We start from the raw sequence: 14,742 nt of genomic DNA on the forward strand, positions 1-14,742 counted from the left end.
CCAAAACCTTAAGTTATTTAGAACTCTAAGACACATGGTCGGCTATAATATAATATCACAAATGATGAACCAACTATTCCATACAAATGGTTTTATATCAAACTTTAGAGCAATAAGCATTTTGGTCATCAATTAAGCAGCCATTCTATCACCTAATGCTAATACTAATTCAATTCCCAAAACCCTATCATAATCATCAATTAAATATCAAAAACTGAAAACATAAAAGGTAGAGAAATAAAACACAAATTCTCAATTAATAAAAGGGACTTTAAATTTAATCACAATCTCGAGATCCTTGAATTGACTTTGGGCTACACTAAACATTATTTTATCACAACTTGCATGAGATATTAGAATGAATCATAAAAACACTTGGTAAACTACTTAGTAGTTAATATTTCAATTAATATTGCTTGGGGCTCATAGGAATGCACTTCACTGCCAGTATAGGTTGAACCAAATGAGTAGTTGCTTCCATTTCTTCCTTTAACTAAGTTATGACCATAAAGGATAGAGTATCCTTAGAAAAGAAATAGCTCATAAAGGATAGAGTATCCTTTAGCTAAGTTATGACCATGTACTTCCTTTATAGGTTGAACCAAATGAATAAGCATAAAGCTTGACCAGTCCACATAAGGTTGATTTCTTCTTTCTTTGGCTTTGTTCATCTAAGATCAAGAAGATTGATTTCTTCTTTCTTTGGCTTTTTTCATCTAATATCAATAATATTAGGATCCATAATCAATTTCCATTCAATCATATAGTGTACTGAATAAAAACTAACTCGATAAAAGCCTAACATGTGTAGCCTTTCTTGACATGCCTTTCATGAAAGCCTGACAGCTTGCGCGACTTTCAGTCAATGAAATTTGCGTTAGACCAATGAAATTTGAGTGAATGAAATGGGTGATTGAATTTGCGTCACTCATTTGCAGATCATGGTTAGGACCAGAGGATTAGGTCATGCCTTAGGTCAGGTTACTGGCAGAGGTGTCGGCAGAGGAGATCGTGATGATTCCGATGATGCTTCGCAGCGTCGACGGCCTACTGCATCCGCACGGAGGCAGCGAGTCGCTGTGACTGCGGATCACGTCGATGAGCCAGTCATCCCTGCGCCAGATGTTCAAGATGACCCGATGGAGGCACCAGCTACTGTAGAGGACATTCTTGTGGACACAAGCGCAGAGCCTACTGAGGACGTGCATGAGGGATTTCCGGGTGGTCCGAGCGACCCATCCGTGTTGACCCTGTATGCGGATCACATTGCTTGCAGCGTATGGACGGGAGAGGTATTTATACTATTTAATTTTAGTTACTTGTAATTAGTTTTCCTTTAAATGATGGTTTTAACAAATTTTGTGTTCCTTTATACTTCAATTCAGGAGCGTCCTGAATTGAAGCTATCCTCTCATGGGAGGAAGGTCCATAGTTTAGGCAGGCCTGTCCCTGCCATTGAGGGACTTGTTGCTGGTACAGGACTAAGTCCTCTGATCGCGTGTTCGGTAGACACCGGCGATTGGGGACTTTTGTCCGTGTTTGTGGAGCGGTGGCACCGGGAGACGTCTAGTTTCCATCTCCCGGTGGGAGAGCTCACCATCACATTGGACGACATCTCCTATCTTCTCCATCTTCCCGTTATTGGCGACTTACACACATTTGAGCCCTTGCACGTGGACGATGCGGTTCAGATGATGGTGGACTTGTTGATGGTCTCTCCAAAGTCTGCTAGGGCTGAGACAGCCCAGTGTCGCGGACCGTACGTACACCTGCAATGGGTACGTGATATATATGAGCGCCGATGCCAGGCAGGTCATTGGACAGCTGCGGCTCGCGCATATCTTCTTCACCTTCTGGGTTGCACTCTGTTTGCTAACAAGAGTGCAACCAATGTCCATGTTGTCTACTTGGAGGCCCTTCGTGACCTCAGTATGACGGAGAGGTATGCTTGGGGAGTGGCTGCTTTGGTGCATATGTACGACCAGCTGAACGATGCATCTATGAGCCACAGCCGACAGCTTGGCGGTTACATCACACTACTGCAGGTAACAAATATGTTTTTTATTTGTTCAGCCTCAACAATGTTCAACTTTAAATTTTGTTACACTTTCATTATTAATGTTTATAATTTTGATATTACATCTGTAGTGCTGGATTTACGAGCACTTTCCATCGGTCGCAGACTCCACTGCCGATCAGGAGTACGACGAGGATTCTCCGCGTGCGTGTAGGTGGATTGCGACCGAGAAGACCATGAAGAGTATTCGTACGCCGGTGTACAAGGAGCGCCTGGACCGACTCCGGATTCCGGATGTCTGTTGGATCCCTTATGGGGAGCATCGAGAGGTCTAGGACTTCCACGTCAGATCATGCAATTCCGGTCTCTTGCGATGGGGGCCTGTTGCTGTTTATTACCGACCGGAGAGGGTCGTGCGGCAGTTTGGCTACACGCAGACCATTCCTGCTCCTCTTGTCGATTCATGGGTCTCGTATGATGATATACACAACAGGTGGATGCACTACAAGGATCATATCGTTCCAGCAGGTGAGGTGTGCGTTGTGCTAGGGGCGTATTCCAGTGACTACATGGACTGGTTCTTCCGCATCTCTCATCCTTTCATGACACCAGGTCACGCATTAGATCCTCTGCCTCATGGTCACGCCCTGCAGCCCCGAGTCGTCCCTCAGGCCCCGCAGACGGATATCCCTCGCGTGCCGGAGCCAGGAGCATCGTCGACATCTGCGGAGGAGCCCAGACATGCAGTGGTAAGTAATACTAATAATTTACGTCATTTACCTCAATATTTGCATAATAATTTGTGTAATTAGTTTGTTTTGTATGTAACAGGAAGTTTGTGATGACATTGTTGAGAGGTTGGAGCGCCATCTGAGTCTAGGGGTGGTCACGCCTGGCTCATCGGCACATGAGGTGATCGAAGAATGCCTCAGGTTGGCCAGGAGTGTGACACAGGACCATCTTGTATATGTTAGGTCTAGACGCAGGCGGCGCACGGATCAGGCGTAGTTTATGTACATATTTTATATTGATATTCCATGTATATACAAATATTGTACATGAACTCATTTCATGAGTATTGTTGGTTTTATTTATTTTCATTAGTAATGTTAGTTTTATTTATTTTCATTGATTGTGTATTCCATTTGTGTCTATATACACACGTGTTATTAAAATGGTCTAGTTAACTTAGTTATAGTATATGTAAATTATTATAAATGGTCTAGTTAACTTAGTTTACCAACTAATAAAAATTAATTTGAAATATGACTTTAAATATAATTGAAATAAAGAAGTTGAAAAAGGTGTAAAAAAAATTAAACAAAAAATGGACATCATTCGTTATCTAAGATCCTTATTTTATATAACGTACTAATATTTTTAAATTCTCTTATAATTACTATTTTCCCACTTATACTAATGATCATATAAAAAAATGTATTATAAACTAGTTAGTATTTTAATTTTTAATATAATACTAATTATTTTTTTATATTCTTTATAATATTAATGATATGATTAATTCTTTATAATATTATCTTTTATGTATTTATTGATTTTTATTAATATGTATAAAATAACCTTAAACAATAATTATAATGAGACTGAGTAAGTATTTTAATATCATCTTCTAAACAAATTTATTCTAAAAAAATATATTAAAAAATTAATTATTTATAATAAATCAATATTTATAAATATATTATAATTAATAAAATAAAAAATATATATTTAATTATATTATAAATAAATATGTTGTATCTTTAAAGTATATTATAATTATTTTTTCTCTTACGGATCAAGTTGATCCGTAGGAGGAAAATCAAGCAAGGGCAATTTTGCCATTTTTTAAGAATGTTGTGTGCACCAGCAATAATCTGGGTGCACCTAGCAACACTCTTTATCATTGCTGAACTAGCTTTTATGTTAGGATGTTTAATTAACATTTATTATTTTAATGACCCCTAGTAAGGCTTTTTATGCATTAGATAGGTAAGACACATATTGTATTGAAAAGAAATAGATTTAAAGTAAGGAAATAGTAAAATTAAAAATCAATATGTTCTTTTAAAGGCTAATTGTCTTTAAAGATATTTGAAATTAATATTTTAAAAATATAAATAGTTATTAAACTTTTACATGTGTTTTAATCTTGTATAGAGATGAATTTGTTTCTTTTTAATAAACTGTAGAGAAGAATTTGTTAACTAATGGCTTGTTAATATTTTGATAATCGAAGTACATTGGGTAGAACCATATCCTACAAGCTTCCTAAAAACAACAGAAATTTTATTGAACATATTTGAAGAAGAAATTAAGTTTATTATCACAATCAGTTCTAATAATGATGGATAAATCAGTGTTCGAGAATATCATGAAATGGCTTCACGAAGTGCACATGAAATACATGGCAAAATTTATATCACAAGTGTCTAAAGTTTAAACACAACAAAGAAAAAGTGAAGATCAATTAATAAAGTGTTTTAAAAAATTCCTTTTAGATAATTTCAGCCTCCGTTTTTATTTATAAATAAGAACAGACATAATCCTTTTATAATTATGATCAATTAGTTAAATTAGCCAATATATATTTCTCTTGGGCCTCCTAATGGGCTATAAGCTTGGCCAATGGGCCCACAAAGGCCCAACGCAAAAGTATAAAAGGAGGGCAATGACAAGTGCAAAGGTATCGTCGAAAGAATGAAAGCAATGGCTTCAGCTAAAAGGCAATGACAAGTGCAAAGGTATCGTCGAAAGAATTGAAGTTGTATAATGATTTGGGTGATTTGCAGTTCCTTTGGGGGCTTGGGCTTCGAGAGGATGAGGCAGAATGTTGTGACGTTTATGGTTTAGATGAAGAGCTTCTGGAAATGGTTCCAAAGCCCGTTCTTGCCGTGCTTTTTCTTTATCCCATAACCACCCAAGTTTTTATCCTTTTTCATCTATGACAAATCTTCATTTTTCACTTATTTTTTTTACGGAGTTTGTCACAATTTTTTTACTGTCATTAGAGTGAAGAAGAGAGGTTGTAGCAGGAAAATGAAAAAAAAGGTGAGTAGACAAATATATTGTTATAAGCTTCTAAGAATTGCTTAGATAAATGATGTATTTTTAGGCTGTATTTTTTTTAAACAATGATAGTTTATAGATTTTCAATATATAGTAACTCAAATAATTTAATGGTTTAGTTCACTATCTATAGATTTATCATACTTGATATTGGAAATTGATTAAGGAAAATGCTAGAGCTCATAAATATATTTATCATACTTGCTTCCAAACTGAGCTGGCTTGCCAGCTTGCTATTAAGCACCTCACAACCTCACCCCCTCCTAAATGTTTGCATTTTGTTTTGGGCCGAGTAAATGGTATGTGTTTTGGTAAACCTTTTGTTGAATAGCATCATGTGTATATAGCATGGGTCTAATTATCATATGTAAAGGTTGATATTTCTTCTCTCCATTTTGTCATGTGTGAACTATTGAGAATTTGTTTACTGAACCCGAGAATCTGGGTTTAACTAAATAATTGTGTAATATTAGCCGGAGGTTGTTTTTGTGAATATTTAGTTTCTGCATTTTGTTTGCTTGGGAGGGCATAGGTGCGGACAATATCTGATTTGCATTTATTACTGGTTGTCTAGTTCCCTACTAGCATTAACAATTTAGCACTACCACTCCATTTAGTTTTCAGCCAAATATCTACGGTGGAACATGGTGAACAAGATACCTAAACACGGATGGAGAATATATGAGATCTTAGACGATAATTTATCATAGCAAATGATGTCTAATGATGAAAATATTTTATTATCACTTTGTTTTACTAGTTGCTGGAGCTGGACCCACTGGATGACAACTTGGAGAGGTACACATAATTACCATTTTCCTTCTTCTAAAATGGTTTATGTTTGGTTAATCATTATTTAGGAAAAAGTAGTTGATACAATTGTGAACATGATTTTCCATCTGCCAAAGGCAAAACATTGATTAAATATGGCATTAAATTTTAATCACAGAAGTTGTAATTTACTGTGCTTGGTTCAACTTATTTTGGAGAAATAACTACATATTTTTACTGGTTTCCTAAAATTTTTTGAAAAATAAGTGATTCTAAGACGGTTGTTAGTTAATGACCGTCTTAAAATGTCCACTTTCTAAGACGGTTGTGAGTGGCCGTCTTAGAAAATGGACATTCTAAGACGGTCGTTAGCTCTTAGAAAGTGAACATTCTAAGACGGTCATTAATTAATGACCATCTTAGAAAGTTAGACTTTTCTACGACGGTTGCCTTATAACCATCGTAAAAAGTTAAACTTTTTTACGACGTTGGATATAAAAACGGTTTGTAAACCGTCGTTGAATGTGTCTTTTAACCATTGTAGAAGACCTTTTTTGCAGTAGTGATACCACAACTTAAGTTGTAGGTTGTCAAGTATTTTTGTAATTGGCTTACGAAAAAAAAAAGTTTTTTTTCTTCTAATTGATGTTATCTATTATATAATGAATCACTCTTAAATACTTGAGCGATACCACACCCACAAGGCATAACCATACAATATATAGCAATTGTTTGCTTTAATAATTTTTCTTCAGTGTTGTATTTCTATTGTCCCTTGTATAATAAAATAAATGTCTAGTTTTAAAAGTGATGATCTCTTTTTTCAACATGTGGCTTTACGGTTGAAAAGTCATTTTTTTTAAAATGCTCAAATTAATTGTTTTATTTTTTGTTTGAAACATGTTCTATTTATAAATTTTAACATTTTTATTTTTATTTAAAGCTTTTAAATTTTACTTAAAATTTAAAATATTGGGCTGTTTAGAAGCCTTAAGTTCAAAGTTAATTTGATTGTGATTGCATGCACAATTAGTCAACCAATATGTGATCAAAATTTTCCTTGTCTTTTCACTGATTCTTCTTTAATCATTTTATTCCATATGTTGCATTGTCAAATTTAAACCATTATCTCGTGCCTTTGACATTTTTTTTCAGGAGCGGCTGGAAAAGAGCCTTAAAGCCACTTGTGAGGAGTTCATCATGTTATAAACACATTTGAAATATTTCATTTCTTGACAACAATCACTGAATATTTTTAACTTTTTCCATCATCTTCATAAAGAGAAATGTTTTACGAGATTTTTCATATTGTTTTTGTAGGTTACAGCAGATAAAGTTGCATTATCATCAGGTGGTCAAAATCAAAAGCTAGAGTCAATTATGGTCCCTGATAATTCATTATTTTTTTTTAAAATACATTCTAAGACGATTATTTGAAAAATCGTCTTAGAAAATAAAGACGGTTTTTAAAAAAATCATCTTAGAATTTTTAATCATTTTATTTTTTTTTAAAAAAAATTCTGAGATAGTTCTCTGAAAACCCGTCTTAGAAAGTTTATTTTTTAAGATGATTTTTTAGAAAACTGACTTAAAATTCTTAATCTTTTTAATTTATTTTAAAAAATAAAACATTATGAGACTTAAAATCCTTAAGTTTTTAATTTTGGGAAAAAAACCATTTGGTGGGTAGGAAGAAGAAAACAAAGAAGGAGGAGGTTTGAAAAACAAGTTTCCACCTAATTACATATGTTGCAAGAAGAACAATCATACTAAAATTTTTTGTTAGTTCGGGCTAAGCATTAAATGTAAGGCCTGCCATCTTTTTGGTCATATGGAGAAGATTTGTAAAAATAAGGCAAACCAAAAGGTACAACAAGCCCAAGTTGTAGACCATGAAGAACAAAATAAGGAGTATTGATTTATTTTGTTGTTGTTCAACAAGTACTAAGAAAGAGGTGTGGTTTATATATAGTCATATGACCCACAATGCCTAGCATTTTCAAGGAATTGAATCACTCCTGCTTCTCCAAAGTCACCTTTGGCAATAGAGAAAGTGTTGATGTCAAAGGAAAAGGAGTTGTTGTTGTTGAAACTCCTTCGGGTACTAAATACATTCAAAGGAGAAGTTTCAAAGGAAGTAAGAGTGTGTTTGGATAGAAAATTTTAATTGAGAAAAATAATTTATCAATGAATTTAAATTTCTTTAATCTAAAATTTTTTGTTTGGATTTTTTTATGAATAAATTAATTTTTTTGAATTTTAAAATAGAATTTTAAACAACTAAAAATATGAAATTTTAATTTCTTTCTAAAAAGTGAGAAATTGAAATTCTCTTAATAGAAGAACCTTCCAAAACGTTCTCATATTTTCTTTATAACCTTCATCCTCTTTTACACCTAAAAGTTTTAGAAATCTAGTTCTCGAACTAGCGACTCATTTTCTTCTGTCCTCACAATTTTAATTTTTTTATCCAAATACAAATTTTTAAAAATAAAAGAATTTCAAATAAAATATTTGAAATTGTTAGAATTTAAAATTTTTCAGAATTTTAAATTTCCTCATCCAAACACTAAATCCTAAAGGATTTAGAATGTGCTGAGGAAAACTTTACCCCTCTTGGTCACAACAAACTTGAGGAGGAGAAAAAGAACAATAACAAGTTTCTGAATTTTTTTAGTTTTATCTTGAATCCTATTTTATGGGTCATGGAAGCTAGAACAACTATGGTCATTGCTTTGGCAAATGCAAGAGGTAAATCTCTTGATGGGAAATATTTTGTTAGAATTATCATATTCTTTCTTATCAAGTAAAATTACTTAGAGGAGTAAAATATTTATAATGTTGTTGCAAATTTCATTGCTCGTCTATCTCCTAAAGCTAAGGTCCTTCGAGTTCAAAATTGGATTAAGATGGTTACAAACATTTTTGTTCCAGATGATATAATTTTTGTTAAGTAAGGGCATGCAAATGATTGTTTACTTGAAGGTGATCCTCCATAGACGTGGGATTGTGTTAAGATCAACTTGAAGTGTTGAAGAAAAATCTGAAGGAGTCTAGGCAATTGAGATTTTTGGAAGTTGTTGTATTAAAACATTTTAATGTCTCTGTAATTTTTGTGGTTGCTTGTACATTTGGTCAAAGTTTGCTTGTGTTCAGAAAAAGCAACTTGTAGCTGCAGGTTAATGATGTCTACTTTTAGCTTAGTCATAATTTGCTGTTTGTTTTGCCCAAATGAGGGGCTTCATAGTTTTCTATTTAAACAGGTTACTGTAACAGTTTTTAGAGTGCAAAACTGAGTTACAAAATTGAAATACATCACGTCAGTTTTGTTCCTTACTTCTTCATATACGTTTATGTTTCTGGTTTATAAATACCATATTTTAATCTTCCGCATCTCTGATAGTCTTTTGCTTTTGTCTGACTGCTTCTTCTGCTCAATCTGATTGCATAGTATGTTCGATCTATTGCTTAGTTTGTTCGGTCTGCTTAGTCTGTTAGTTGTTTTTGCTCAGTCTAAAAGTTATTTTTGTTCAGTCTTATACCCACTCTACATGCAATCTTCTAATAGTATACAAAAACAAATTTTGATTTCGGAATCAATTTCTAAAATAGACAAGTAAATCTGACCATGATAGCAAAATACTTTGAACTATAAAGAAAGAACTGCTTAAAATTTGCTGTCCTGTAAGGACTGGATTTGCTCTCATGCTGCATCGAGTTTGACATGGAAAAATGGATTTTCATTTACATTTCAATATACTTTTCTTATTTCTTTTACAATTTATTTTATAGAGTATTGGTGCCTATTCTGTTTTCTTGGGGTTAAGTTATTAGACTGTTGAGATTATAATAACAACTTAATCAAATAGTTGTAGCCAGATATGTATTTTGATGCTTTACTTTGTTGGTATGAATATCATTTTCATTATAACGCGACCTTTGGCCATTAACTATCTGTTATGGGTGTATGTCAATTATATACAAAGCCAAGGGACTTGATATTTAAATTATTGAAATCATTTTCATGAGGGTTTTCTCGGATTTATGAATTTCTTTTGGATAAAAAAGGAGACAGGTCCACTACCTAGTTAATGTTGGGACCTCAAGGACATTTGCCTGCTTCATTGCATGCATGGTTTTGGTCTACAAGTCTGTTTAACAGCCACTTAACCATAAATCATAGCATTACTAGCTTCCATAGTGGCGAAGCAACTTCAAAGCAAGCAAAATAATCTTCCAAGGGTATAGAACAAACAAAAGGCGTAAAGATTATTAATTATGTGTCACTCATCAACTTAAACCTTGCTAATGTATTGACTATACAAAATGTTATATTTGTGCACTACGTTAACTTATCAATGCATCGAATATAAGCATGCCTCCAACTCCAGTTTGTCAACGAACTTCCACTCCCCAAAATTAATTATTAGCTAACATTTTTTAAGCCCGAAAACAAGTTGAACTTGCAAAAGCCTTCAAACATCAACTGAAACAGCACGACAATGAACTAAAATATTACCATGTTAGTTGGTGGAAGATAGCATTCATTTGGTTTTACATGCACTAAATGATATATCTCTCATTACAGAGATTAAAATATAGTCAGTTGACCTATATTTCTATAATGTCTCATGCATGTCTCTCCCATGGGACTATCTCAATTCAATTTGTCCAGTTCATACCAGACATCCATTGCCACTAAGGATGGCAAAGGAACTTTGAGAAAACTTAATAAGATCTGCTAAAGCTTAGTAACACTGTAACAATAAGGACAGCCAGTTTCCCTTTTCTGACTCAACCATATCAAAAGTTATCCTCCAGATTACATGACCAAATCTTACCAACAACACCAACAAATGATATAACCCTTCCAGAGACAATTTAAGTAAGACCTTGACACCTTGTGTTTCATCTTTCTTGATTCTAAATATGTTTTGAATCCATACACCCTCTCTCCCTTACACTTGCAGAATCCTTTTATTAATTTGCATTAGATACTGAAAGTTTATTTAAACAGAGGAATCAGAGTAAAACAAGTGTATAAGCCAGAGAATAAAATACGTAGGCATAGAAAGAGTTCCAGGTAGATGTAAGTAACATTATGATTGGGGGCATTACTTGGGTAATCATCTTTTCCTGTGTTTGGTGTAAGTTGCAAGCATTTCTTTTGCAACCGGTAGATGTAGTAACTTTTAATTTTTTTTATTATAAAATCCTTTATCATTAAATGCATGATAGCTTGTGCATTGGGCACCATAGACCTAAAGGGTACCAATTACCATAGTAAATCTCCTATAACTGAGTATGTTTACTGATGCATAAGCAACTTCCACCAAATAATAAAGCAATAATCAGATTATTGGTGAATAGAGAAAAGCTAAGCTTGCAACATTATTAATTTAATAAACTAGAAGAAAATAGCACTACCCTCTAGGCATGACATGAGCATGACAACGGAAATTCTACAAGTAGCAAGTAGCATTACTACCCTTATACAAATGTGAAATAATCACTTATCAAGCAAAATAAACATGAAATCCTATAAATGCATTAAACAAAAACAGAAGGCATAAAGACTCCAATAATGTGTCACTCAGCAACAGGGCTTCCTGTAAATCTTGCCTTGAAATTTGATAAATGTATTGCCCATGATACATTTATCCTTTGAGTTGAGTCGTCAATGTATTGAAAGTAAGAACGCCTCCAACTTGTCTTAATCAACAAGCTTCCAATCACAGCCCAAAATCCAAGAGCATAGCCAAGTGCAATGACAAAGTAAAACCACAATTTCTCTACTTTATCCTTTTTGCCATCTTCATCTTCATCTACATTGTCATGTTGGGAATCATCAGGAGAACACTCATTTGGCAGTGGAGGCCCACAGAGAAATTGGTTGCCCGTATAAATAAAAGGATCATCAAGGGTTGACAATTGAGTTCCTCTTGGAATGGGTCCTGAAAGATTGTTGTAGGACAAATTCAAGTGGCTTAAATAAGTTAAACTTGATATGCTGTCTGAAATTGTGCCTGAAAGTTGGTCATGAGAGAGGTCAAGAGATTCTAGAGATTTCATGTCCCCTATCCTTTTAGGGATATGTCCTGACAGATGATTGTGTGATAGATTTAGGCCTTGCAATGCAGAAAGCAATGCTATTCCTTCAGGAATAGTACCACTCAAATTGTTATTTGACAAGTCCATGTTGGCTACCAGTTTTAGATTTCTGGTATAGTCAAGTTCCTTTCCTTTAATGACTTGTCTGACATCTTGTTCATACCATTCAACATCTCTACGCCCTTCACTAGGTTGGATGACAGAAGATTTCTTTCCTGAAATCATTGCTGTGAGATTTCCAATGCAGTGAGGTATTGATCCCATCAGGTTGTTGTTTGAAAGGTCCAAGATTTGCAATGCAGAAAGTTGGCATAGTTGTGAAGGAATTTTTCCAATCAACATGTTTTGCCGTAGCCTTAGAATCTGCATTGAGGAGAAAATGTTCCCCATCCATAAAGGTATAATCCCAGACAGATGGTTCTCTCCTAGATCCAGAATTAAAAGTTGCTTTAAATTTCTCAAAGATGATGGAATCCCACCCTGAAGACTGTTATTGTTCAAATGAAACCATGCCAACGTGGGTAGGTTACCGAGAGAGCTTGGAATAACACCTGATAATTTGTTGGATGCCAAATTTAACACATTGAGACCTTGAGTAGCACTCCAACAATCAGGAATGTCACCAGATAACAAGTTGCTTGAAAGGCCAAGATTGTACAAGGAGTCTATTTTGCACAATGATTTTGGAATGGAACCATTTATAAGGTTGTTTCCAAAAAGCAAGTAACTAACATTGGGCAACCTATCAGCAATATCTTGTGGAAGTGACCCAGTGATATTGTTATTGGTGAGGTTCAGGTAAACAAGTTGCTTAGGCCATCTTATGTCAGACACCGAACTCTCCAAATGATTTAGGGACATGTCAAAGTTTTGCAGGTTTAGAAGTTGACCAAGACTATAAGGTATGTTTCCATGTAAATTATTATTAGAAAGATAGAGGGTGATCAAATTTTTAAGTTGACCAATATTTTGGGGAATTGTACCGTTTAAAGAGTTTCCTGAAAGATCTAGAGATTTTAGGCTTACAAGTTGCTCTAGACTCCTAGGAATGACACCATGAAAATGATTAGAAGAAAGAAGTAAGGTGGTTAAATTGAGAAGTTGGCCAATACAGTTAGGAAGACACCCGTTAAAGTTGTTATTGGAAAGTAACAACTTCTTCAGATTGATAAGTTTTGATATCATATCACAAGGAAGGGTCCCAACCAAATTACTGTCATGAATATACAAGTCAGATAGATTTTCAAGTTGTCCCAACCATGGTGGCAAACTATCATTAAATTCATTGTGACTCAAATCCAATTGCATTAAATCATACCTAATGCATCCAGACCGTATGTAGACTCCAAGTGCATCTCCTTTAAGATTGTTACTTGACATATCTAATGAATGAAGATGACAACAGTTTCCCAGAAAAGATGCTAGAGATCCTTCAATATGTTTTAAATCATTGCCTGAAAGATACAAGGATTGAAGACCCTTTAACTCACCTAACCAGGATGGAACAGAATCAAAATTGTTTTCTGAAAGGTCGAGGTAAATCAAGGAAGTCAGATTCTGTAAAGTAGATGGAAGTGAGCCATAAAGAGCATTATTTTCAACAGATAGATAGACCAGATTACTACAGGTTCCCAACCAGAATGGAGTGGAACTCAGGTTGTTGAAAGAAAAGTCAATCTCTGCAATGGAAGACATGTTTTGAAAAGCATTCAGAATTGGAGCTTGAAGTTCATTTTCTGCTAGATCCAGAACCTCCACTCGGGAAAGGTTTGTGGCTCTAACAAGTTGATAAGTGTGTAACTTGTTTAGTCCACAATTCCTCAATTCTATTTCTATCAAAGAAGGAAGCATGCTGAGTGCCTGCAACAAATTTCGTGTCTTACCAAGATGCACATCACGCATGTAAAGGTATTGGAGTGATGGAAGTTGAGAAATCCAATAAAAGTCATCAGCATATAGAAGAGGATTGAAGCTGAAATCAAGAAGGAGCAATTTTGTGAGGTTCCCAAGATTGTAAGGGATCCTCCCACTAAAATGACAATCAGAGAGAGAAAGGAATTGCAGATGCTCCATAGTTTGGATGAACATTGGTATTGAACTATTAAATTTGTTTCCACTCAAATCTAAATAAGTGAGATATTTAAGCTGCGATATAGAAGGATGAACATGATTAGCTTCAAGAACATATTTGTTCAAGTCACAGTTTGGTTGACCTCCTTGGTTCCTCCGTGGGAAGCAAGGATTCCTGAGGTCCAGCTTGACAACATGTCCTGTAATATTGCTGCAAACTACACCTTTCCATTGACAACAATCCTCTTCTTCCCAAGAGGAAAGCCTCGATGATGGATCTTTGAAGCTTCCTTTGATCCATTGAAGAGCATGCCTTTCTTCTTCATTGCAGCCAAGTGGTGAATGACCACATGAAGATAACACTACAAATGCAGTTAAAAGGAAAACAACAGCAAAAGCCAAGCCAAGCATGTCTGCGGAAGATTAACAGAACACAAAGATGGGAGTTGAAAAGGAGCATCGAATGGGAAGTATATAGCCCTCAGGTTTTATTAAAATAACTACGATAATATATTGGATAAATGCTGAATTTGGTAATTGCTTGAATTTACCAAGCGCTAACAATTGGATCCCTAAATTTTGAAAAAAAATAAAATTTTGCCCCTTAATTTGTCCCACCGTCAATTTTTCCCGTTAATGTAAATGGCAAAGTCTACGTAGCATCATTGGACTATTTTGACAACCAGAAATTTGCTAACTATGCC

General features: G+C 34.7%; 2 protein-coding genes across 2 annotated transcripts; one reads left to right on the forward strand and one right to left on the reverse strand.

Annotated features, from left to right (window-relative positions):
- The first annotated feature begins 941 nt into the window (after positions 1-941).
- Positions 942-7,066, forward strand: LOC114371707 (protein MAIN-LIKE 1-like). Its single transcript, XM_028329065.1, has 7 exons — positions 942-1,292; positions 1,386-2,045; positions 2,149-2,346; positions 2,440-2,766; positions 2,849-2,980; positions 4,810-4,941; positions 7,013-7,066. The coding sequence occupies exons 1-7, from the start codon at positions 942-944 to the stop codon at positions 7,064-7,066; spliced, it is 1,854 nt and encodes a 617-aa protein (XP_028184866.1).
- Positions 7,067-11,194: 4,128 nt separating this feature from the next.
- Positions 11,195-14,526, reverse strand: LOC114370629 (receptor-like protein EIX2). Its single transcript, XM_028328021.1, has one exon. It carries the CDS (start codon positions 14,447-14,449, stop codon positions 11,447-11,449), a length of 3,003 nt encoding a protein of 1,000 aa, XP_028183822.1. The 5' UTR covers positions 14,450-14,526; the 3' UTR covers positions 11,195-11,446.
- Between the last annotated feature and the right edge of the window lie 216 nt (positions 14,527-14,742).

This window comes from Glycine soja, chromosome 10 (genome assembly GCF_004193775.1).
Source record: "Glycine soja cultivar W05 chromosome 10, ASM419377v2, whole genome shotgun sequence".
Classification (NCBI taxonomy): Eukaryota; Viridiplantae; Streptophyta; class Magnoliopsida; order Fabales; family Fabaceae; genus Glycine; species Glycine soja.

What these genes read in the sequence shown, in the direction of transcription:
- LOC114371707 (XM_028329065.1), top strand. Translation starts at nt 942, where the DNA reads ATGGTTAGGACCAGAGGATTAGGTCATGCCTTAGGTCAGGTTACTGGC. An exon ending in GCAGCGTATGGACGGGAGAG is followed by an intron (nt 1,293 to 1,385) that starts GTATTTATACTA and finishes ACTTCAATTCAG; the next exon opens with GAGCGTCCTGAATTGAAGCT. An exon ending in AGGAGCCCAGACATGCAGTG is followed by an intron (nt 2,767 to 2,848) that starts GTAAGTAATACT and finishes TGTATGTAACAG; the next exon opens with GAAGTTTGTGATGACATTGT.
- LOC114370629 (XM_028328021.1), bottom strand. Translation starts at nt 14,449, where the DNA reads ATGCTTGGCTTGGCTTTTGCTGTTGTTTTCCTTTTAACTGCATTTGTA.